This window comes from Nannospalax galili, unplaced genomic scaffold (genome assembly GCF_000622305.1).
Source record: "Nannospalax galili isolate Female #2095 unplaced genomic scaffold, S.galili_v1.0 scaffold294, whole genome shotgun sequence".
NCBI lineage: Eukaryota > Metazoa > Chordata > Mammalia > Rodentia > Spalacidae > Nannospalax > Nannospalax galili.
In genome coordinates, this window is record NW_008335053.1 from 1,671,581 (window position 1) to 1,695,935 (window position 24,355).

Consider the following 24,355-nt stretch of genomic DNA (forward strand, 5'->3'; position numbering starts at 1 on the left):
GAGGGACAGGTGTTGGAGGTGAGCCACAGAATTCCTGATGTTGATCGGGACCTGCATAAGGCTTGTGTCAGTGGTCCTGTAGTATCCACAGGGACAGTCTAAGCCCACTGAGAAGTAGAAATATATCTTGAGCTACTAGGTCCTGTCACCATTACTTAAAGCTGGTAAGAGAGGAGTCCTTGGTGGCTCTGTGCTCATGGGAGGGAGGAACTCTTGAGTGGCTCCACCTCACCTATGGTGGTGCTCCCCAGCTTGGTGTAGTGCCTCCCTTCTCTTTTACTGTTTTATTTTTGCTCTGCAAAAGTGGGATGGCTTGGCCTGTAACCCCCTCTTGTGTGAGTCTGAGAAAAAAAATCATTAAAGATTGATTGGGGAATACCAAACAACTTCTTCCTCTTCAGAATTTTCTATGGATCTTGAGTAATCTCTACCCTATCTTCCCTGAACTTTTAAGTTTTGACTAAAATCACATATACTCAGGTATCCAGAACTGCAGATGGATAGGACTGGCTGCCACTAGGAGTGGGTGGTTCTATTTACTGAGCTGAGGAAGCTTAGGGGAGAAGATTTGGAGAGATGCGATTGGAGATGATACTTGGCCCAGAGTAGAAACTATTTATAGAATAGAAGAATGAATGAAATATGGGTAGGCACGAGGCTGTGGGAATCCAGTGGTATATCAGTACAGAATGAAGGTGAAGAAGGGGATGCAGACGTCTGAGATGAGCTGACACCTGGGCTTTGGTTGCTGCACACATGCCATGAGGTGTGCACTGCTGGTGGGAGTGATCTCGGGGTCTGTGCCTTGCTTAGGTATGTAGCTCAGATCACTAATTTCTTGTCTGCAGTGTAAGCACAAATGCAGTTGCCACGATAGACATGGAAAGAGCATCACTATTAACCCAAGGGCTCAAATATTAATTTTATTTCTATTAATAATATGCTCTGTGACCTTGAGGAGGACCACTTAGGACCTCAGAACTTCTATTTCCCCATCTTTGAAATTGGAAGGACACCTGCCCTTTCTGTTTGGCAAGGTTATTTGGGGGTATATACAAGGCTATGTGCACATGAGTTGGAGATATGTGTCTACTCTGTGTGATTTTTGGGAATATGAATGTAAATTTGGAATTTTGCATACACAACAGAGAGGTGAAAGAGTGTTATGTATATATCTGGTCTGTATGAGAAAGACTGGTCTTTTATGCTGTGGTGTGTGTGTGTGTGTGTGTGTGTGTGTGTGTGTGTAAGAGAAAGAATGAGAGTATGAGAGAATGTGTGAGAAAATGAGAAAGTATGTGAGAGAAAGAGAAATGAGTGTGACTGGGAAAAGTATGTGTGTGTGTGTGAGAAAGAGGGAGAGAGAAGGGGAAAGAGAGAACTCTTCCATCTATTTTCATACATGCTCCTGAAGGCTGGTATTTGAATACATGAGAATTTAGAACCAGATATGATGTGCTTTTCCTAGCAGGTGTGCATGCTGCCTGTCTAGAGGGCTCCCTTCTTTATCTGTATGCTCTGTGTGCTTCTCACCTCCCACCCTACCTGTGCCCTCTTGCTCTCAGAATGTATTCAGTTAAGAAGCTCACAGCATCTCCACAATAATGCCTACATCCGTGGGTGCTTGTGTGCACATATGTGCATTTGTGCTTCTTCCAGACACCCCCCAAAAAGGCTCAGACCAGCTGCCTCTACTTCCTCAGCCCTTGTATCAGGCTTCTTTCCAGATGCATGATATGCTGCCGTTGAGCAGTGTTCATTTGCCTGGCATGTTCTGCATTGGTAGTGTCCTCGCAGGAAAGGAGCATCATTTACCTGCTTCCCAGAGCCAAGTCTCACCAGGCTGGACTGGGTCAACTAGCCCAAGGACAAGAACGAAGTCATTCTGCGTATATCCCAGATGTGTTGCCCTCCACCCTAGCAGTGACCCTGTGCTGACATACACATTTCTAATTTTTCAAGTTCCATTCATCCTGTCATTCTGATCATCCATTAAACTTGTGTTTGAAAGGACACAATGTGTATGGAGAAGTGATATTTCTTTAAACACGTCTAAGGCCGATACTGTGTGTCACCCAGATAAATGGAGCAAAAATTCAAGGCTTCTGGTACAGAGCACTACTCACATCCTGTGGCCCCCACAGTGGTGGCCCTATCCTTAGCCATAGGCTTTTCTATAGCCTCACTGATGTACATGGCAGAACATTTGTTACTCGCATGTTCCATAAGATTGAGCCAGGATCCGCTATGGGAGCAACAAGCTGGGGAGTCACACCTGGGTGAATGTGCTTTGTTACCCTTGAAATGACTTGGGGAAGGGACAACTGCTCATCAAGAAAAGGGTTCCGAAGGGTGCTTAGGTGGCAGTGCGAATGCAGTGGGGCATGGTGTTTGAAGCATTAGAAGCAGTAGCCAATATGAAAGTCTGCCCTCTGAGACTCTGCGTGTGTGCCTCAAAAACAGGAGCTGTATATTTGCACACAGTAAAGACTCAGAAGTCATACTGTGAGAGAGCAGGAGGTTGGTAGTCAACAGAGGGCAAGCAGGTGCATGGAAGCCCTGTGGACATGCAGAGGACTCTGGCCTCCCTCTGGACATCTGCTGGTGGCTGTGGGGCTTGAAGGTCCTAGAGGTTGGGTGGACTGAACCTGTTCGTTTTTCTTTCCCAGAAGAGACAGAAGGAGAAGACACCACATGTCGATGTGGGAGCCGCGCAGCAGCCACCTGTATGTGTGTACCGGTCTGCGTGTTTGGGAGTGGCTCTGTGTGGGCATGGGGACAATGTGTCTTTGTCCTTGCCATGGACAAAGTGACCCTGGGTGTGCATGTTAGTGTGTGCCTTGGTGTGTGTGCACGTGCGCGTGTGTGTGTGTGTATATATATATATATGTGTGTGCTCCATGCACATCTGTGAGCATCCCCTCTGTACCTTTCAGTGTGTGTTTATATCAGTGTGTGTCTAAAGTACGTGACAGTGTGTTGTTGGCTCTTGTGTTTGGCCTGGGAGTCGGTACATGCTGGTATTGGTAATTAGTACTAGTGGGTGTTCCTTTCATGTAGGCAGTTGTGTACATCATTGTGTGGGCCTCAGTGAGGATGCGTGTGGGTCCATGTGCGTATCCCTTTAACAGTTGGTGGGTGTGTGCTAGAGTCATGTGAGAGAAGGAGTAGGTGTCTGCCCTTCCACCTGAGGAGTCCATGCCTGTGTTCCATATGTCATGTTCGTGTGTTCCTGGTGCCACCTGATTGCTCATTAGGGCCCTGAGCTGCAATGCTCAGCAGTAGTTTGGCTGTGGCCTGCTGGTGGTCTCTGTGAATACAATATTCCCTAAGTTTTATTAGCTATTGCTTTGAAATCCCTGGCTGTCTTACTTTCAAGGGATGATACCACTGTTAGCATACAGGTCTGCTTGCCACTGCTCTGAACCTTTTGTTGGTATCAGAACATGGTACATCATACCCTGCACTAATCCAGACTGCAATCTCAGAAGGACTGGGGAGAGGAGACTGACTTTGAATGAAGGGCCACTGGTGGGTGTAAAGGAGGCCCCACTTGATATCTGAAATAAAAGAAGCACTGGGGAAAGGGAGGCCTAGTGAGGTTTTTACTGCCACTCTCACAGGCCTTGAGGACATGGAGCTTAGTCCTGGGCCGATCCCTATCTCACCCCTCAGCCATTGCACTGCAGAACAGGGATTGGAGTGAAAAGTACCCTATCCCACCCCTCAGCCATTGCACTGCAGAATAGGGACTGGAGTGAAAAGTACCCCGGACTGGACTGGACTAGACTGGGAGGCACTAGTCTGATGACCTACTTATGTGTGGCCACTCTGCTCCTTGCATCTCTGTGCTTCCTGTTGTGGGTCCTGACCTCTCCTGTTAGCTCCTTCACCATGTGGCCCCTACTCATGGCCCCCTGTGGCTGCCCTCCCTGACATATGCTGTCAGATTCTGACTGTGGCCCTTGCCTTTTCCCCTTTGGCAGGAGGGAGAGGAGACGAAGGCATCACATGTCGGTGTGGGAGCAGCGCACCAGCCAACTGAGGAGGCATATGCAAATGTCTAGCCAGGAGGCCCTCAACAAAGAAGAGGCCCCACCGATGAACCCCCTCAATCCCCTCAACCCACTGAGCCCCCTCAACCCACTCAATGCTCACCCCAGCCTCTACCGGAGACCCAGGCCCATTGAGGGCCTAGCCCTAGGTTTGGGCCTGGAGAAGTGTGAAGAGGAACGCATCAGCCGTGGGGGCTCGCTCAAGGGGACTACAGGGGCCTTGACCAGTGCCCTGGACAACCAGAGGAGCCCCTTGTCCTTGGGCAAACGGGAGCCACCATGGCTAGCCAGGTCCTGTCATGGGAACTGTGACCCAACCCAGCAGGAAGCGGGGGGAGGAGAGACTGTGGTGACTTTCGAGGACCGGACCAGACACAGGCAGAGCCAGCGGCGCAGCCGGCACCGTCGAGTCAGGACTGAGGGCAAAGAGTCTGCATCAGCCTCCCGGAGCAGATCTGCCAGCCAGGAGCGGAGTCTGGATGAAGGGGTGTCTACTGAGGGGGAAAAGGAGCATGAAACCAGGGGCAGCCATGGGAGCAAGGAACCAACCATCCATGAAGAGGGAAGAGCCCAGGACTTAAGGAGGTAAATATGTCCAAATGGGGCACTGGAAGTACACAGCTCATGTTGGTGTAAGGAATTCTCTGATAGAAACCTTCATGGGTCTTAAGATGGAGCTGATGTGAAAACACCCTTTAAAAGGCCTAGTTAAATTTAATAGGCAGGGCTAGAGAGATGCCTCAGGCATTAAGAGCACTGATTGCTCTTACAGAGGACCCAGGTTCGATTCCCAGCACCCACATGGAGGCTAACCACTATCCATATCTTCAGTTCCAGGGAATCTGACTCCCTCATCTGACCTCCACAGGCAATGCACAAAATGGGTGCACCTACCTACATGGAGGCAATACACATAAAAATAATAAAATAATTACACATAAAATAAAAATAATAAAATAAATACAAATATAAATGTAACAGGCACTCTCCCTATGAAAATGGGGGTCTGTTCAAGGGACTCTCTACTGGGAGTGAGGCATAGGTGGATGGCTAGATGGGTGAATGGATGGGAATAAGTCAGTGGGCCTAGCTTGCAAGTCTTTGCTCCTCTGTGCCTGGGTGTCGGTAGAAGGTCGCATGTGCTGTGTGCTCTCCAGCAGGCCTGATCAGGTTCCTCTCCCCTTTCCCTTTAGCCAGATACATCAGCCATTTTAGAACAGCTTCTGAACTGTGGTCATCATCTGCTTTATTCTCAGGACCAACAGTCTGATGGTTCCTAGAGGTTCTGGACTGGCAGGAGCCCTTGATGAGGCAGAAGAAACACCTCTAGTCCCACCTCAACCTGAACCAGAAGTGGGAAAGGATGCAGTGCTGACAGAGCAGGAGCCAGAAGGCAGCAGTGAGCAGGCCCTGCTTGGGGATGTACAGCTGGATGTAGGCCGGGGTATCAGCCAGAGTGAGCCTGATCTGTCCTGCATCACAGCCAACGCAGACAAGCCCACCACTGAGAGTACCAGCGTCACCGTTGCCATCCCTGATGTGGACCCCTTGATGGACTCAACAGTGGTGCACAGTGAGCACGGTCTCCCCCCCCGTCCCACCACCACCTATCCCATAGACAGCAGGGGACAGCTGACTCCGGGCTCCTTCTCACAAAGCCTTGTGGAAAGCCACACCAGCAGGGCTAATCCAGGGCCAGTTTCCCCTGCAGAGTTAGTCTCCTCAATCTTAAATTTCTTCTGTAGAATTTGGTTCTGTGACCACCTGAGTCTTCAGAGTCACTCTGTAATCAAGTTTAACCCATGGTGCCCTTGTGACCTCCTTGGTACACTGCTACAGCAGCAAGGGAGGGAGTCCTGCTAGGGTGGATGTCAGCAGAATGGTTCTTTCTGGCACTGCCTCTGCCCAGTTAGTAGTCTCACAAAAACCCCAGCATCTCTGGAGGCCTCACTTTGTCATGTATAACACAAGAGCACTGAACTGGATGATGTCTGAGGCCTTTCCCTGCACTAACATTGTATGACTCAATTACTCTTCTCAGCTTTTCTCTTTCTCCTAGGATCTTTTAGTTATACCACTTCTCCATCAGAATTCCTTCAGGCGAAGATGTTGATCTGTGAAACCCTAAAGGGAAATATATCAAAAAAGAACATTTAACTACTGCCCTTATTTGGCCCCAAACCCCATCCTTGCATTAATCCTATCCCATCCTTTCTTAAATTACACCTCATCCCTACATTCATGTTTTGCCTGTTCTTGTCCTGAACTCATACTGTATGCCTATGTTTATCCCATGTCCCATCCCTGTCCTGTACCCCATCTCTGCATTCATCTCATGCCCATCTCTACCCTGAGCCAAAGCCCCATTCCTGCCTTAGTCCCACTCCTTATCCCTACCTGGACCCTGCACCTCCTTCCTACATTAATCATGTACTTTGTTCCTGTTTCCACACCCCATCCCTGCATTAACCCCACACCCTATCCCTGTCCCCACAGCCCATCCCTGCACTATTCCTATACCATCCTTGTATTAATTCCACTACCCTCCATCCTTACACCAATCCCATATGCTATCTTTGTCCCCACGCTCTGTCCCTGCGTTAATCTTTCCCATATTCTTCTTTCACATGTCAATCTCCTTGAACCCTCTTTGCCCGTTTTCCACTGCTCACTCTTTCTTCCTTCACAGTCTCCACTCTCAGAAATGCCTGGTCTATTTAAAAAGTTAATACCCCATACCCAGTGCTTGCTGGGGATGGACTCTGTTATGTCTCAGGATCTCAGGCTCAAAGTCACTTTTAATGTCTATCTGATTTTTCTTTTATTAAATAAGTGTTTTGGATCATCTTTTATGAGAAACAATCTAAGGTAGATTGACCATCCCTCTTTTCTCACTCCAGGGCTAGTGTGTGGTCTTTGCCACAAGAATGGAGCATGATAGGAAGGCTTGTAGGTACATCTTAGCACTTACCTATCAGAAGGCTATCCTGCCGTATCCTCTGTGCTGTTACAACAGAGGCTTGCTACTTATACTGAGCACCAGGGTGGTGCAACTCACTGACCACAGAGCAGTGGGAGGAGGTTGCCTGGGCTCTCTCTTCACTCTGAAAACTTCAGCCTCCTGCCACCTGGCTTGACTGTAGGAGCAGAAAGCAGTCACCTGACAGTGCCACTCTGCCCTGGCTGCTGCTTCCTCCCAGCCTTGGAACACAGTGGACCGTACTCACATGAATACTACCTTCTCACTTCTACATCCATCACAGCTGGAGACAGCACAGGCAGAAAGGCAGCCACAGGGAATAGTGGCTTCCTGAAATCTTCCTCTGCAGTGCAATTTCATGAAGGCATATAGGGTCTAAAATTGGGAACTGGAAAGATGAGGCAATGCTTCAGAGCAGTGACTACTCTTACAGAGGACCTAGGTTCAGTTTCCAGTACCCACATGGATGCTAACAACCATCTGTAACTCCAGTTCCAGGGGATCCAATACCCTCATCTGACCTCTATGGGCATTGCATGGCATGGGTGCACTTACATACATGCAGGCAATATACTGAAACACATAAAGTTTAAACATTTTAAAATAAAATTTAGAACTATGCTAGCTATATGACCTTAGGAAAGGTACATAGAATCTCTGAACTTCAGTTTTCCCACCTGTATAATGGGGCATTCTGATATGGTATTTCAATAAGTGAGCTGGAGTATAGATACAGTATCTAAATTTTGTAAGTTTTGCAGCTGAAACAGTCATGCTATTTTCCAGACTCTAATAATTAAGGTACAAAATGGAAAGTATGATTATCCTTTTTATGTCACCAAAGGCTGTGCCATATAACACGTGAGCAAGGATAAGAACGAGAGGAAGAGAAAGACATTACACAATGTAAAGTGGGCAACATCTTCCAATACTGTTATGTTGCCTACTTAGGGGCATCATTGACATCTGTCATAGCCTCTGTGCTGTCCCCATCTGAATCAAGGCACCACGCATGTCACCAGGCTTCTGAAGATTTCAACATGTTCTGTTTGCAGTTAGCAACAAAACTGATGGAGAAGCCAGTCCCTTGAAGGAGGCAGATATCAAAGAGGAGGAAGAAGAGGGAGAGAAGAAGAAACAGAAGAAGGAAAAGCGAGAAACGGGCAAAGCCATGGTGCCCCACAGCTCTATGTTCATCTTCAGTACCACCAACCCGTAAGCCATGCTCCTGTTGTGTCCCCTATGGTACTAGAATAGACAGCCAGAACTTGAGCCAGCCTGGGATGGTGGGAAGGAGGCAGGAAGCCTGGTCATCTTCCTGAGGGAGGCCAGATACAGAAGCATCTAGGAGCCAAGAGGTGAGGTGAGTCATTAAGTTGAATAGCCTCTCGTTCTGTGCTCATAGTCTTCAGGGTAACTAAATAAAGATGGAATACTGGAAAGGACCCTTCATCCATTCTTTGTAGCTGGCATAGAGGAAAGGAAATCTCTTTAAGGATGTCACCAGGTAGTCTGGACAAAGACAGAACTAAGATCTATGTTTCCTAGGATGGTCAGATATCTTTTGCAGTTTGAAGTTTGGGGCCTACTGTCCTGAATATGGATATTTGAAGCAAGCCTACACCCTAGAGCAGAGGTAGAAGCATGGGGAAGAGGTGTCAGAAGAATCTAGAAGCATAGACTCAAGAAAAATGGGATTAGGAAGGAATTATGAAGAAGGTGCCTTCTACTCTGGAAATGACATATGGACCAGCTTCTGAGACGAGGAAGACAAAGAAGCCTTTAGAGGCTACGTGTGCAGGGTTTTGGCAAGACTGTGGAATGGAAGGAACTTGTAAACTGCCAGGTCATCCAAAGCTGTAGCATAGAATTCAGTTACTTTCATCAGAATTGTCAGGGAGCCATGAAAACATGCTATTTTCATTAAAGGCCTTAGAATCAAGGTCTGGTTTTGTGTTTCTTGATCCTTTATAATTTCCTAGACAGATCTTGGTTTCCTTGGTTAGGGGAGAAGACTCTAAGATGCAGCAGACAGTAGAGGGCACCATGTACCACCTGGGGTTGTGTAGTCTCAAACAGCTGCTCCCTGCGCTCAATTGTATGTGCAGACAATGTATCTTGGCTTGCGTGCCAAAGCCGCTAACCAAATCTGATTACCTTCCCCCACTAAGGCTTGAAATCAAGGGGCGCTGCCTGATAAATTAAATTGCTCTCCCTAGTGGCTTCCTTTGATGAGGGTCTGGCTGTCTGGAAGAGGCTGGGGGAGGGGGTTGCGGCGGAGGGCTCAGGGGTGAGGACTGGAAAGTGGAAAGTAAGAGGTGCAGGCGTGGGAAGGATGCAGGGCCAGCTCAGCAGGCTCTCCCACCCCACAGGATCCGCAGGGCCTGCCACTACATTGTGAACCTGCGCTACTTCGAGATGTGCATCCTCCTGGTGATCGCAGCCAGCAGCATTGCCCTGGCAGCTGAGGACCCTGTCTTGACCAACTCAGAACGCAACAAAGTGGGTGTATAGGGACCAATTTCCAATCCTCCTAATGCCCTGGGATCTACTCCATCCCAGCCCAGCATCAGAACCAAGATATCAGGAAGGTTTCTGGGAATAGAGAAGTTGCCCATGCCTGTTTCTCAAAGATAATTGTGAGCCATTTCCAGAGAAGTTCTGTCATCTGTAACCACACCACTGCCTTTATGCTTCAGCAGTGGGCCTCACACCTAGAGCCAGCTAGGACTCTGAGAGGGACCTGCAACTATCAGAGGGCTTGAACACAGGACCATAGAACCATAGGTGATATGTGTGATGCTGGGGGAACTGTAGCTCTACCACAGGGAGTTGCAGTATCTCCTGGGTACCCACAGATTCTGAGCAAAACATTTGTGGTGCAATTCATACCTAAGAAGTTAAAGAGGGTTCTACCCAAAGGAAAGGAATAGCCAAGGACTGACCCCGGGCCATGTGGCTTCAGCAGGTTCCATGGCTCCTTGTGCCCTGTATTCACCACTCAGTCCAGTTAAAGGTTATGTTAATAATTCATCACTGTTCTGAGGTGAAATTTAAGAACCAGTGTGGTCATGCAGTACTACATGGGTCAGTGGATAGATATGTGCATAGCTTGGTGGTCTCACCCGGTCCTCTTTGTCTTGGTCATATGTGTCTTACAGGTCCTGAGGTATTTTGACTATGTTTTCACCGGAGTGTTCACCTTTGAGATGGTTATAAAGGTAAAAGCATCTAGAGAAAATTTGGGCTCCAGGGTTTGGGTGGATCACTTGTCTGCTCCTTTAGTTTTGGGCTGTTCCTCCATAATGCCATCTACTGGCCCATGAGAACCTCAAGGCCTCTGCTGAGCCCTTCTCTGGCCGTGGTGTCCTCAGCAAGCATGGCTTTGTAGATGTGTTTGAATAGTGCAGTTTGGACCTACACTGATGGTCCAAGCAGGAGGTAGGTGGGCAGACAGCTTGAGGATGTATACATCTACATAGCAAATTTCCAGTCTTGAACTAGGTACATGCCAAGGCAAAGGGTTAGATATAGGTAAGTCTTTCCAGACTGCATCTAATACCAACCAAACGTCCTCTAGCCACCTATTACTTCACAAGGTTATCTCATTCCAAGTCTTACCCATCTAGGTTTTATACCCATTCATGCATATGTGGCAATATCTGGAGCTCTGAGACACTGAAGAAAAGAGGACTATAGCAGGATTCTGTAATGGCAGCGAAGTCCAACTCAACCCTATGTGGCTACAGGAGGAGGCCTATATTGTAAACTAGAGAGAACATGTGTGACTGCGAGAAGAGGTCTCAGTCCTCACCATTACCTGGAGAGAGCTTATGCAATACCCCCTTGCTTCTAAGGCCCAGGGTGGGTTTGAATGTGAAGACAGTCACAGTGGAACCATTGCCATTAGGAAGCAAAGTCCAGTGTAGGTGTTACGTGCACCATGGGACTCATACATGGCTGTTCACACCCTTATCCTGCAGATGATAGACCAAGGCTTGATCCTGCAAGATGGATCCTACTTCCGAGACCTCTGGAACATTCTGGACTTTGTGGTGGTGGTTGGTGCATTGGTAGCCTTTGCTCTGGCGTAAGTAGTTTCCTGTTGTGTTTCCCTCCCTCGTTTCTTCCTGGAGTCCCTGCCTGATTTGCACCTGTCTCCAGGGCACACCTGAGAATGAAAGACTCAGACTGGTAGCAAAGAGTGATGCTCTAGGAGTCAGCTTCCAATTGCTCTCAAGCTTAAGTTTTTAAGGCCTTATAGTTGCAGTTCACATGCCCTAAGTAAGGAATTAGGAGGAGCAAGGAAGAAGGAAAAGGCCAGAGCATCATGAAAGACAATGCAGAGAAAGTTGGGGATTCCAGAATCCTGGGCATGCTCTGCCCATGAGCAGCGGTAACAGAGAGCTAGTCCAGGGACATAAAACCATAATGGATGTATGTAATCTCAAAAATAAATGACTTTCCAAGCCTTTCCTGATAATATACTTAAGAAAATGTTCTTAAATTATTCATTATATTTGGAGAAATTTCTTTCCCCCACACATTGATCCAGCTGTATGCAATAGGTTTTCAACTATATCACGGAATTCCCATGGACTCTAGCCAGAAGTAAGGGGCTCCCCTAGCCCTCTGGAATGTGGCTGAGAAATAGAGATGCTGCCAGAGACTTTTTTTGGCTAACCAGGTAGATAGATATCAGGATACCAGGATATCAGATGCCAGGATAGATATCAGCCTTCTGGGCTCAGTCTGTACCTTGTTTCATCCCAGACAACTTCCCTTTCTTCTGGGTGGCATGTAGGATTTCCTTTTAGCCTTTTGAGCCTTGTCTTCTAAGCAAGGCTGGCTACAGCCACATGGGGCAGAGGAAGCATTTGGGGCAAGGTGTCTCTATATACCCTTCCCATATCCAAGGGATAAGAAAGGTGTCCTCTGCCATTTACCGTCTCCAAAGCACTGCCAGCTTTTTAGCCCTTCTCCATCCTGGCAGTTAAACAGGTAGAGTAAGAACTACAGGGTTCAGGGCAAGGGTGCTCGGCAGGAGAGGTGAGAGTTCCCAGCTGGGTTAAATACAATCGCTCAGAACCTAGAAGTGGACTGTGTCCATTGCTTTAGGAGCTATGACAGGCACTTCAGCAGGGCCAGGCCAAGTGTGATTGTGATCCCCTGACAAAATGGCAGCAAGGGTGATTCAGTGTGCCTTGTCCCCATATACAGTGGTGGGTCAACCCCATGGAAGCTATGAAGAGTCACCTTTCCCTCACAGAATGAAAGGTTCCTAGAAGATACGGCCGAGCTGTTCCCAAAGACATCTCACAAAAGCACGGCATTTCCTAGCAAATAGAGATCCTGTGTGGGTTCTCACAGCATATGAAAGAAGGGCAACCTCCTCTCTTTACCAAGGGGACTCCCAACTGTTCTTTCTCCATGTGATGATTCATTGTCTTAAGAAAGCCCATCTTTGTTGTTGTTGTTCAGGATAAATAAAATATGACCGTTGGGTTGTTAAAAGGCCAAGTTCTTTCCATTTCATCAGTTCATTTGCATATACTAGTCACCATATTGCTTCTCTCTTATGTTGACATCAGTGGAACAGTCTGTCTATCCTTAAGTAAAGGATGGAGAGAGAAGCATAGAGGACAGAACTCACCAGACCTTTGAGAACAGAGTTCACAGGTGACAGGGCAGAACAGAAAATGTGATGCTTTATGGGGACACACAGAGCCTAGTTTGAATCCTAGCCCTTCTTGTCAGCTTTGTGTTAGCCATGCACCAAAATATCAATTATCCTAACCTCCACTTCTTATCTATAAATAGAGACAAAATAAAGCATGCAAAGTGTGTAGCACTGGATCTGGCAGTGTGAGCGATCAATAAATGTTAATTTCCTACTTTATACTTCTAATTCCCTCATCATTCATGAATGTAGGAATAAAGTATGTGCTGATGTGAATTTTTGCAAAAAGTTCAAGATAGATGTAGGCTAGTCCAAGGCTTAGCCTCTTTTCACCCAATCAGCTTGTCCCCAAGCCTGGAATGACCAACAGGCATGTTAGAGGTGAGGTGGGACCGGAGATGCCCTTCAGAGGGAGCCCTTGCATCCTGTCCTGTGTCTACTGTTTCTCTTTAGACTCATTTGACACCAATGTTCTGTAGGGTTGTCATCTGTCTTGTTCTCTCTTTGTGCTCTTTGCAACATGGCAATGGTGGCTTTGGTGCAATGGTAAGGGAAACCTTAGCAGCCCTGGAGCTGAAGTCTCTCTTTTGATCCTCAGATCAGGTATAGTGCAGGAGACATCAGAAATCCCCTTGTTCTGGGGTCTGTATTTATGAGATGGATTGAGAAATATGATCCATTACTTGCTTTCAGTGATGCCACGTCTTGAAATTTCACTTCATTTCTCTCCAAAATGTTGATAATCCTTGCTCATCCTTCTCTGCCTCAATCCTTCTTCTTCATCATCTTCCTTCCCAGTTTGCCATGCCTGCTGCTCCAGTTTCCCTGCTTGTAGAGCGTGTTCCCACTGTCCCCTCCTTTAGCTTTTGCCACATTTGCTACCGATCCAGGTAACATGTTCTGATACTCCATGTGCCCATGCTTCCTAACTCTGTCCTCTCCCTTTCCTCATTGAGGGCGCCAGAGAATTGTGGTGGGCCATGGGTTTGCTTCTGTGAATGTCTACCACTCACACCACCTTATTTCTCTCCTCATCTCTTTCTCCTGCGTAAAATTGAACCCTGCCCTAGTGAGGCATCTGCAAAGGCTATCGCTCTGTCAGTTTAAGCAACTGGTGGCAGTTGCCATGGTAGCATCATTATGTGGTTCCTCAGAAACCAGAAGTGACTTGCCATCCCTTCCACCACTGCCAGCAAAAGCCTTCTCAGGACCCAGCCCAACTCCCCAGAGCAATGCTGCTAACTAAGAGGAAGGAACAGTCTCCAGCTGATTTCTCCCAGAATGCTGTACTATCTCGAGTTCCTCTGCTGAAGAAATCTGCACCCACCATCATCTGTGTTCTCTCCAAGCATATATGCTTTTTATGTAGTGGCTGGGAAAACACCTGTTCTCCATAGCTACATACATCAAACAAGGGAATTTTTTATAATGTAAACCTGACACATTCTATTTAGGAACTTGATACATGCTATTGGTGTGGGCATATCTGGATTTTAAAATACCCTTGCAACTTTTCTGTTCTTTACAGTCCACATTTACATTATAAAGCATTTATAAGAACACCAAGGTCTCCTTCATAGGCTAGCATCTCCTAAGGAGGCAGAACTTTGGTAGGGATTATGAACAGCTCTCCCCAATGCCCTCATCACACCCTGCTTTCTGGCCCATGTGGAGACAGAGTGTTTGTCATTGTCAATGTCCCAAATGGCCTTTGAGGTTTCAAGAAAAGTCTGGTAAGTGACTGGGTCTATGAAGCCTTTTGTCTTTCATCCTTTTTTTTTCTGAAAACGCCCCCCCCCCCAATGTGAGCATTTTCTCCTGAAGATTGGAAGTTGCTTTATTCAGTCTCGTTGTCTCCTCACAGCCTGTTGCCATCCCCTCTGCTTCCTAGCCTCCTGGGTGGGAAGACAGAGATGGTTATAGCCTTGGCATTTCTGGGTGCCTGAACATCAGGCATATTGTCCCACTTTAAGGCCCCCTAAGACCCAGATGCCTCATGGGAGAGTTTGGGTTACCCCAAAGCAAGTTATATCTTGAGCCTTTCAGAATCCTGAGTATGAAGATGCTGCTGCTTGTGTCCTCACGATTCATGTCCTCTGAATTTAGTAAAGTGACCTGAGCAAGCAAGTGTGTAGGACTAGCATGTCAGAAAAATGCAGAAGAGCCTAGAACATGCATGTGGGTATCTCTGGGTGTTGGGGTATATACTCTAACCCAAGATGCTCACTCTCTCCATTTCCTCTGAGTACAATGTGGTATTTGATCAGTTGAACTTACAAGGGTAGTTAAGCTCCTGGGTGGCATTCTCAATAGTAAATTCACAGCTGATTGCTTGTCAGTCTAAACATTTTAATAGGAAAAGCACAAACAGTTCTGTTCCCACCTTCTCCCTCACCTTAGGAGTCACTCTGGCATATCAGTCAGAGCCAGGCAGGTTCCCTAGTGGCTGCCAGAGCTTTCCATGGCTGTTTGCTGTTGTAGCAGGGCATGAGGTGAGGTCAGGACTCCCTGGCACACAAGGGGATCTGGCTGCACTTGGCCTTTGATTATTTAGTCCTTACCCAAAAGCAAAAACATGAGTCAGTCTATCTCTGGAAGCCAGAAGGAAGGAGACTTCCCACGTTAGCTTTCATTACATTCCTTCCATTGAAGTATGTCACTTTCCTGACACTTGACACTCTGCCCTAATGGCTAAGATGCATAAAGTCTTTCGAATGCATTGAGAGCCAGCCACAACAGCAGAACTGGTTCCAAGTTCATTCAGTAAAACCCATAGGCACAGGCAGTTTGAGATTTGGAAGTGCCCTATGGACCCACAGCACCTGTTCCTCTGGGCCAGTTTGATTTGATTTTGTTTCTGAAGGTAAAGATGCACACGTCAGAAAGGAGTGACTATTTGCAACTAAAATGATAGTATGTGCTCACACTGAGAAGGACACAGAAACAACAGCTGTTTATCCCTGTTTATCCCTGCCTCCCAGGTCTAAGGTAGGCCCCCTCATGCCTGAAGCTTTGCCTCTGGAGCTTTTTCCTTGACCACCCATACTCTATTAGAACTAAAAAGGAGAGTTTCTCAAAGGAAGCTGTTACTACACATTTATCTTAAAGGGGCAAAAGGTGGGCCCATTTACCACCGAGCTAGACAGAGCGTCTACTCTCCTACTTTGGAAGAAAATGAAGGATTAAAATTACATTTTGCCATCAGGTAGCCCATTAACTATGGTTTTAGGACTCTGGCAGCAAAGCAGTTGGAAATTTCCAGCAGTGAGCAGATAACATGTTGATCCTTATGACTCCAGACTGTGAAGAGACACTTCATCTAACTTTGTGTCCAGGCCAGGACGCTAAAGGTGATCAGTGACTGTAGACCCTTGAGGTACCCACCACCGTATTATACCTGTTGCCTTAAAATAGAACTTGGGAGGTACTGAGTAGAAGGCACATGGAGGAAAGCTCCCAGTTTATCTGCTCTTGGCATTAAGGCCCAGCATGTGTTATCTATCACACGTGACATTGGTACTACTGAGGAACCATCTGTAGGATGTTCACTTGTAAACATCCTATGTGTGTGAATGCCTGAGTATTTTTTTATGTTTCTATTATGTTTATCCATGATACAAATATGAGAAATAGTTGATTATAAATGGGATAATGTCATCCTATGGACACAGGACCAGACAAATGAAATGGTCCAATTAGGGAATATACCTCCATCCATGTGGCAACCCGTAACTGAACCAACTAGACCCATATGCAGAAAGCACCCTGTTTAGGAAATGAGGCTTCACAGCCATGGCAAGGGGCCAGTCCTGTGAGACCAGTAGAAACCATCACATTACCCTCCATGCTTAAAAGTAGGTTGTAGAGAACTTAGGAAAGAAGACTGTATAATGGAAATCAGGAAGTATCAGCCCAGATTGTGTGACCTGCTAGCCATCTGCTTAACCCACACTCACAGGGCATAGCCTTACATTACAAATTAGTCTACTGGGCCAGGTATGGTGGTACTTGCCTTTAGTCCTAGCATTCAAGAGGCAGAGGCACTCAGATCTCTGTGACATTGAGGCCAACCTAGTCTACATAATGAATTCCAAGTGAACTGGGGATACTGGGAGACCCTGTCTAAATATTTAAAAATGGGGCTGGAGAGATAACTCAGTTAAGAGCACTGACTGCTCCTGCAGAAGACACAGGTTAGCACCCACATGGTGGCAGACAACCATCTGTAACTCGATTTCCAGTGGATCTGACACCCTCTTTTGGCCTCAACAGGCATTGCACAACATGGGTGCACTTACATATATGCAGGCAATACATGCATACACATAAAATAAAAATAGTAAATAATTTTAAAGGGCACCAAAACAAGCAAAACAAAACAAAAAAACCCAAATTAGTCTACAGCTAGGCAGATGCATTGACTGGACTTCAGTCAGCAGGACCTTCCTCTGAAGATCACAGATGAGGGTATCTTTGGTTATGCTCATATATAAAGACTAAGAAGAAATAAAAAATTGGGTCATTGCTCACCAGCCAGAATAACAAAACTGCTAGGAGACAGATGCTTTGCTGCCTCCTGCTGCTTCTTGATGCTTGGACAAAAATACCTTCTAGTTGGAGTATAGTGATGTGTATTGCAAAGGAGGAAATTTTCAAAAGGCTGTCATGGTGCGTATGAGAAGCCCATTGAGGTTCATGTGTAAAAAGGAAAGGACTTAGCACAGGGCGAGTTCTGTGGCCACAGAACAAAGATACCAGAGTAACCATAGGTTTAAGTTACCTAGATGACAAGGGGAGATGCCTAGGCTAGGAAGAAAAATAATCCCCAAATGGCACCACTAAGAGTAACAAGGTCAAAGTGCTGAATTTAGATTTCTTTTCACAAGCAGTCAAATCGGTTTTATCCACAGCTCCTGGAGAGACGAGTATTACCAATGCAAAGAGTGATGCTTCCTCCTCCTTTCCATGCACACTTTCCTCATTCATCACGTTTCTCATAGTTGAGAAATCAATGGTCAGAGCTTTAGCTGGTTTGGCTCATATGATGAATAAAGAGTGAAGCCAGGTCAGGAGCAACCTTGGTGTATGGCATTCAAGTTCATCATGTGAAACTCTCGTTTTAGATGTTTACAAACCAGTCATCTCTGAAAAGGAAGAACAGTGGCTTGGTATGGACCTGCATCAGCCTGCAGAGTCTTCTGTCTCTATCTAGAGCAAGGAAGACCTTTGTGGAAGATGGGAAAGAGCATCCCTAAGCTTGTCCGTCTTGCGATATTTGAGCTCAGAAACACTGGTTTATTTTTCTCTTCCCTGTTTTGGTTACCCTGTCCCCAGTGTTTCTGCTTTGAAAGGTGTAACATCAGAGTCGGGCAAATATGGGTCTAAATTCCAACACTATTGATTATCATCTGCCTTCCCTCTCTGAACTTGTTTCTTCACCTGTAAGTGGAAATGAAAAATAACCACATTTTGGCCCTATGAGAATTAAATAAGGTAAAATATATTTCATGTTCAAAATACTACCAAGTATTTAAGTTGAATAGTAAGTGGTAGTTATTATTGCCTATCAACAATAGTCCAGACACTTTTAATCAGTCCTCTTCCTAGCATGGTCACTCTGCCTGTCTTGTAAACCTAACCTTTCCAAGCAGGAAACTCCTGTGCTGTTGTCTGGCAGACTCATGGATAAAAGCAGAGGCTGTGACAGTTAAAGAATAAAGGGCTCTCCAGAACCTGATGTCCTTGCTCTGCCACAGTGGAAGGAGAGCCAGTTCTTAGCAGCAATCAACTTGACAATATATCCTCTGAAAAAAAGGGACCTTGGAACTGGAGAAGAAGAAGACAGTGAATGTTGAATGATTGCACATGGCAGATGTAGAGGACAGCTTGACATCTGAGCTGGGAAATCCTCATCTTACACTGAAGAGGCACAAGGAAAATGGGGCTTCTGTTGTTGTTGTTTTGGTTTTTTAGGGCAGCCCAGAGTATACTAGACAAGTAGGAAATAAATGGCAAAATGGGTGGCCCCACTGAGTCCCAATTAAAGTGGAGCCAGTATATCCTAGTGGAACTGTCTTCCAATAGAGTCCATTTCAAACCTGTTAAAATCTTACTAATTAGCTAGGCACTGTTTTTTGTTCGTTTTCTTAAAAAAAACAAAAAAAAAAAAAAAAACTCATACATTTAGCGACAAAGACTAACAGAATTATCAAGTGATTATTTGGATGATTTGTAAAAAGCACAGGAATTGTTTCCAAAACAATGTGTCTCAAAGTGCTAGAAGAGCTTGCCTTCTTAGTTTGGTAAAACATCTCCCTCCTTTGAAAACTTGGCTTTGACACTGGATTTGGGGAGAGAGGTGCTTTGGCCTTGTCTGTGTATAAACTGTGAAATATTTTAATTAGCAAAGGTGAAATTGTTTGTTTTTTCCTGATTCCCTGGTTTTGTTACCCAATTCTTTCATTTCAAATGGAAATTTTCAAAACAATGTTGATCCTGTTTTAGCAACATGTAGGATGCAAGCTCGTTTTTCTCAGCATCCATTCAAAATCATGGTTTTTATTTTGTTTTGCTTTCCTTTGTGGTTTGTGGTTTTTGTTTTGTTTTTGTTTTTGTTTTTTCTTTTTTCCTCTGATGCTAGAGATTGAACTCGGGGCTGCATGTGTGCTGCGAAATCATAGTTTTTCTGTGGCTCCTCTGCAGTAGGAGATCTGTTTGAAAGATGTGCTAATCTTTCACTTCAAGCCTGTGTTTTATTGCTATCCTTGCTCAGATCTTAGGAGTCAGAATGGGACAAACAGCCTTCAGTAGTTTGGGAGACTCTGCTGTTAACATTAGACTGTACCAAGGACACGTGACACGGGTTGAAATTTCCTTTGTTCCATATCATGTTTTACTAAAATTCTGGGGCGAAATTAATTATAGAGAATAATGCAAATTTTGTATTTTATCTGTGTGGGAGGAAGAAGAAATATTGGATTTTCTTACATGAGGTGCTTTCTCTAAATGTGGTCTCCCAGAATCTGTTCAGATGCTATCGAATATAAAGTTCTCAGAGACAAGAGTTAAACAGAAGGTGAAAGCCTGGAGTGTGTCTCCTTGACCACCTGCCCATAAGTCCATCCGCTACCCTGTTCTCACATCTTAGGATAGTCTCAGGAAAATAAAACATGGGGAAAAGAAAACTGTGTTGTTGTCTTGGTAAATTATCTACCAAGTGATTCTTTCTCTCCACGGCTGCTTCCAATTATTACTTTTGTGTCCTTGTTGATTTGAGGTCTATCTGCCCTACTAGACAAGCTAAGTTTCAAGAGATTAGCCAGCTTATTTGTTCCAGTACCTGGAAAAGTGCCTGACACTAATAAAATTTTGTTTAACTTATATACAAGTTATGACTCAAGAGATAATATGTCTGCCCCCTGACGATTTGAAGGTTATCACATTAAGGATTTAAGGCCTCCAATTGTATTCCCAGATCACCATTCATTTGGCATTTGTAGTGAAAATTAATATGTTGAATACAGGGTTCTTAATTTAGTTAACTGGCCATTAGAAGTCTTAGCTGGTAACATATGGTGATAGAGTACAGGTTTGTGATAAAAGTTAGAAAAAGAATGAAGAGTAACCTTCATAGCAACCAGAAGTGAAGGACTGAAGCCCGGATCCCAGACACTTTGTTATGGCAGCAGGCCAAGATGGGAATCACAAATTCATGTTGATCTGTGGGTCTGAGCTTACTCATAGAGTGACCTTAGGCCACACCACTTCATTTTTCTTTGCAAATAAATGTATCTTAGGGTATTTTCCAGCTCTAAAATTCATTGGGGTATCTGAATATTGAACCAAACCTACAGGTACAGAGGCTTGGTGACCATGGCCAAGAGCTCCAATTGTCACACATGAGCCAGGTCCAGTTGCAGCTCTGCCAGCTAGCCCTGCGTGTACTTTCCTTCACTGAATTTCATCTGTGAAATGAAGGTGGTAAAATCTGTGTCTGAAAGTTACTAGGAAATTGTAGGAAGACTTTCACTGCAAGTGCTTAGCACAGAGCCTGGGCCTGAGCAAGGAAGATTCAAAAAGCTAAAATAAGTTCTCATTGTTTCTGTCTCAAAGATACAAGAGCAGAGTTAATTTTTCACAATGGAAGTTAGTCATTTAATTGATCAAAAAGGCAGCTTTTCCTAAAAAACCCTCTTCCTCATCTGGATGTGGTTCAGTGATGTTGGTCATCTGAGCACTGGCAAGATACCAGAGTGCCCCTGTTTGCATATAGATACTTAATCCTCTTCAGGTGGAACCATTCAAAGTCACTGTGACTGAAATGCTTTTTCTGTAGGGGTTTCTGACCCAACGCAGATACCATTCCTCTTGTCTGGTTTTTATAAAGGTACTGGGAGCAGAGCTTGCCTAATGACTGCCAAGGAAACGAAAATGAAAACCTATGTTTAGGAAAGTCCAGTTAAACCAGGCTCCCTGGAAGACTGCACGGGCTGGGTATCTTTGTGTTAGAAGCAGTTCTGCTAGTGCTTTTAAAGGGCCTTTGCCCTGTGGGTAGAAAGGGGGATGTGGAGCAAATGGTGTGCTGTTCTTCCTTTCACAAACCCTACGGACTTGACAAGTGCCAATGCTGAGGGCAGGATCCCAAGGGTCTTGCTTCCCCAGCATTGTATCACTGTGTCTCTCTCCCCTTTGAAGTGTTCTGACTGTCTTCTTTCTCTCTACCTCTTCCTCTTTCCATAACTGCTTCCCACCTGGATTCACCATAGGAACGCTTTGGGGTAACTATGTTTATTTTTCTTTGAAGTAGAAGGTTATGGGGACCGGGTTGGAAGAGGGAGAAACTAATTGGGATGGAAGGAACTGATTCAGTGAGAAAGGTGTGGTGAATTTATAGAAATGGTATGTTTCCACTGAGATGCCTCAAATAAAAAATTAGCAGTTTCCAAGTCTTTTGGGGAGGTGATCATTCTTACTGGTTTGGGTAATATTTGACCTATATGTTGACTTATTTAGATATGTAGGTAGATGTGCTTAAAACAGCAGAAGAACTTTCAAATGACTTTTAGGTCATCACCTGAGATACTAAGAGAGGCTTACATTAACATTCTGGGTAAAATCAGCATGTGAGATCAGATCAAATGTCATCTTGCCTTTCCTGAAAAGACAGACTTCCTTCATTTGGGCTGGGCATAAAGGGCAAATTGCACTTGAATCAGGCAGTTCCTACCTGACGTTCTGGATCCCTGTTCCTCTGGTTGTTAGTGTAATTGTAATGTGGGTCAGCACGAGGAAAAAAACAAGCCTTATTTCACTATTTAGAGCCTTGTTTCCCAGCATGCACATGTTTTACAAATTGTAGTTATTTGAATTGAATACAAAGCTCTCAGGGGATGAGCAGGGAGGAAGGAGGAATGCAATTTGATTTATTCATTTAATTCTTAGAAATAAGAGAAATGCATTTTCTTCATTTAGAGCAAATATTTCTTAGATGCTGAATAGGGAGGATCATTACCCATAGGATCAGAATAAAGGTGGGTAGAGCCTACTCCCACTGTGTAGTTCTCTGGAGCCTGGACTAGTGCAGAGTATCTGAAGTGGCAAGGACTGCAGGAAGGGCTAGCTAAAACAGAACTGGAGTGAGTGCCAAGGTCCTGGCAAGATGCCTGGAGTCTTCTCTGAAGTGGCAGCCCAGCACAGCAAGGGTGTTATGCCCCCCACCAGTCTTCCTTGGCTCGCTCTCCCCACTTTCCTGAACTGTGAGAGGTGGCAAACCTAGACTGAGTCAAGTTCCCTGATGAGGCTTGCTCTTAACTGTGTGTTCCTATTCAAGTCAATGAATAACTTTTGAAAGCCTGTTACTGGAAAAGCACTGAACTACGCAGAGTGGGAATACAAAGAGGGCCCCTGCTCATGGTCCCTGGTTGGCGTATCTTCCATTTTCATTTACTAATGTGGTATTAAGCAGCCTTAAACTGGCTAGTAGGGACAGGAAGTAATTAATGGAAGCCTAAGTGTTCCTCTACATATGTACAGATGATCCCTTTCTTTTATGTGGTCACATCCAGGGAAACTCAAAATCAAAAATCTCCTAAGTGGAAAATGCATTTAAGACATCTGTGAACATCATATCAATTTAGCAACACATTATATACACTGGAGTACCAGTTTTTCACCCTCATGATTTTATGGCTGACTGGGACCACTGACTGCCAAGATTTGAAGGAGGGTATCTCTCACTGCATGGTATTAGCCTTGAGGGTAAAGAAATCACAATTTTGGTTTAGTTTCTATTGAATGCAAATCACTGTTGTACCATCATGAAATTGAGAAGTCATAAATTGAACCTTTGTGAGTTGGGGATCATCTGTACTTGAATGTGTATGCGTAGGCGTGCATATGTGGATGTGTACACATGTATACTAAGGAGTGATTTGAGGCAAATCCTGAAGCATTGTTTGTGGATGGTCCCTGAAGGGGTCTACACTAATCCAGTTTCTGGCCTCTTGTCTACAGCTCTCCTCTCTGCTCATATTCTATTGTTATTAGTGCAACTGGACTGTCACTTCTTTTTTTCCCCTTCTCCCAATGATTCCCTGGGGGCCTCTCTCTGCAGAACCAACAAAGGGCGGGACATCAAGACTATCAAGTCTCTGAGAGTGCTCCGAGTTCTGCGGCCACTGAAGACCATCAAGCGCTTGCCCAAGCTCAAGGTGATGTGCTCTGAATTTGTTCCACCTAATACACTTCTCTCATTTTCTCTCTTTAGCTATGGCTGACTAGATATTGGAGAATTCACTCTTAGACTATTCTTTTTTTTCCTCAGTTGAGAATTGAGGTTTTTTGCCTAGTGCAGTTAAGGTCTTTGTATCAAAGGAAAATAACCAATATCCCAAGAAATCTGTAAGTGGGCTTTTCATCCTGAGTCCAGACTTGGGCAGTACTGTATTCCCTGGAGTCTCCTATCAGTTAGGAAGGAGACTGCATGGCTTTGTCTTGGGGCCTCCTGGATTGTTAAAGTGGATGCTAAGGAAGAAGCCACAGAGGCCCCCTTGTGTGTGGTCTGCATGCTAAGGTAGGCTGGGTAACCTGGGCTGTGTTTTTTATCCATAATACCAGAAGAGAGAAGTATCATCCTGCTCAAATATTTCATATTTTTGAGGTGCAAATAGACAACTTGTTCAAAGACACACAGTCTGTTTATGGCAGAAGCAGAAAAGAAATGGGGAAGTGCCTTACCCTGAATTAGTCTCTTCCTAATGCTATGACTTGACTAAGACTAACATAGATTTTTTTATGCATACCACCCCCAGCCCCTTGTCTGATATCCTTTCTGTTCTCCCTTCCATGAGCCTTGTTCCTTCCAGGGTGTGCTTTACATTCAAGTTTGGCAGTCTTTTGGACTTCCTTCCTTCCTTCCTTCCTTCCTTCCTTCCTTCCTTCCTTCCTTCCTTCCTTCCTCCCTTCCTCCCTTCCCTTCCTTCCCTTCCTTCCCTTCCCTTCCCCTCCCCTCCCCTCCCTCCCCCTCCTCCCTTCACTGACATCTTTCCCTTCCCCGAGGGAAAGGTGCCCCGTGCGAAATAAATCTGTATCCCGCTGAGAATTCCATCTGTGCCTCGGTGCCTTCCTCCATCCACGCCACCC

At 45.4% G+C, this 24,355-nt stretch overlaps 1 protein-coding gene across 1 annotated transcript in view; it reads left to right on the forward strand.

Annotated features, from left to right (window-relative positions):
- Nucleotides 1-24,355, forward strand: part of Cacna1e (calcium voltage-gated channel subunit alpha1 E) — a 409,810-nt gene that overhangs the window by 329,088 nt on the left and 56,367 nt on the right. Inside the window, exons 20-28 of the mRNA XM_008829746.3 lie at nt 2,670-2,726; nt 3,987-4,640; nt 5,312-5,628; nt 8,091-8,250; nt 9,408-9,537; nt 10,197-10,256; nt 11,019-11,125; nt 21,481-21,492; nt 23,328-23,424. Coding sequence (XP_008827968.1) covers nt 2,670-2,726; nt 3,987-4,640; nt 5,312-5,628; nt 8,091-8,250; nt 9,408-9,537; nt 10,197-10,256; nt 11,019-11,125; nt 21,481-21,492; nt 23,328-23,424 — 1,594 coding nt within the window. The remainder of the gene's footprint in view (nt 1-2,669; nt 2,727-3,986; nt 4,641-5,311; nt 5,629-8,090; nt 8,251-9,407; nt 9,538-10,196; nt 10,257-11,018; nt 11,126-21,480; nt 21,493-23,327; nt 23,425-24,355) is intronic.